Source organism: Sphaeroforma arctica, assembly GCF_001186125.1.
Source record: "Sphaeroforma arctica JP610 unplaced genomic scaffold supercont1.10859, whole genome shotgun sequence".
NCBI classification, from domain to species: Eukaryota; class Ichthyosporea; order Ichthyophonida; genus Sphaeroforma; species Sphaeroforma arctica.
In genome coordinates, this window is record NW_014029699.1 from 1 (window position 1) to 889 (window position 889).

Genomic DNA, 889 nt, shown 5'->3' on the forward strand with positions numbered 1-889 from the left:
TTTCCGAGTATTTATAAATAGATATTAAATCATGTTCATATATGCACTGTTGAACACGTGGTTGTGTATGCTATTTAATGTTAGTACACTATTCCTATTTTCTGTATGCATCTTTCGTATTCATTTGTGAGTGGCAGCGTGATAGTTGGTCACGCATTTGTTCATTCACGTAGGTAGACTATACGCTTACGATATCTGTTGTGTCATATGTGTGAATGTATTAAATTGTTCATGGTATCCATGTACATAACGCAATATGCGTGGATGTACCTACGCGATGCAATATATGCAGATGTACCTGCATGGTGTAATATATGCATTCGTATGCGTTTTCTTCAGCATGTATTTGCTAACTGTTCTACACACTGTACATGTGTGTGTACCTTTTTATTTACAAGACACGTCCATCTTAGAATGTACTTAAAGTTATGCCTACTATACATACGATACACACTGTACATGGGCGTAGACCTTATCATGTACAAAGTATGTACTATACACACTATAGAAACTATACATGTGCATTAAGCTTCTAATGTATAGAACACTTCTCTCCCAGAATGCACCTACAAAGTGCGTGCTCGAATGTGGGGGTCTATGGACATGTCGCGCAATATCCTCAGCGACCCCAAATGCTGGATGATACAGATGGCATTAAATGTCACCACAGGCCTTGATCCAGAGGGGGTCAAACTGCGTCCAGTCGAGGGTATTGCGGGGGGTATTGAGTTCAATGAAGTCTACTGGCTGTGGAATCAGGTGGGTGTCATGTGTATATAGAACTATCAATTTATATATTTATATACATAAATATATATATATATATACATAAATATATATATATATTTATGTATATATATATGTATATATACATTTATTACATATATAT

The 889-nt window shown here is 36.0% G+C and overlaps 1 protein-coding gene across 1 annotated transcript; it reads left to right on the top strand.

The window, feature by feature from the left end:
• Positions 1-603: 603 nt before the first annotated feature.
• SARC_17463 (hypothetical protein) lies at positions 604-759 on the top strand (the record flags this gene model as incomplete). Its single annotated transcript, XM_014288443.1, has 1 exon — positions 604-759. A coding segment is annotated over one exon (156 nt), but the record flags the coding sequence as incomplete, so codon positions are not given.
• Positions 760-889: the final 130 nt, after the last annotated feature.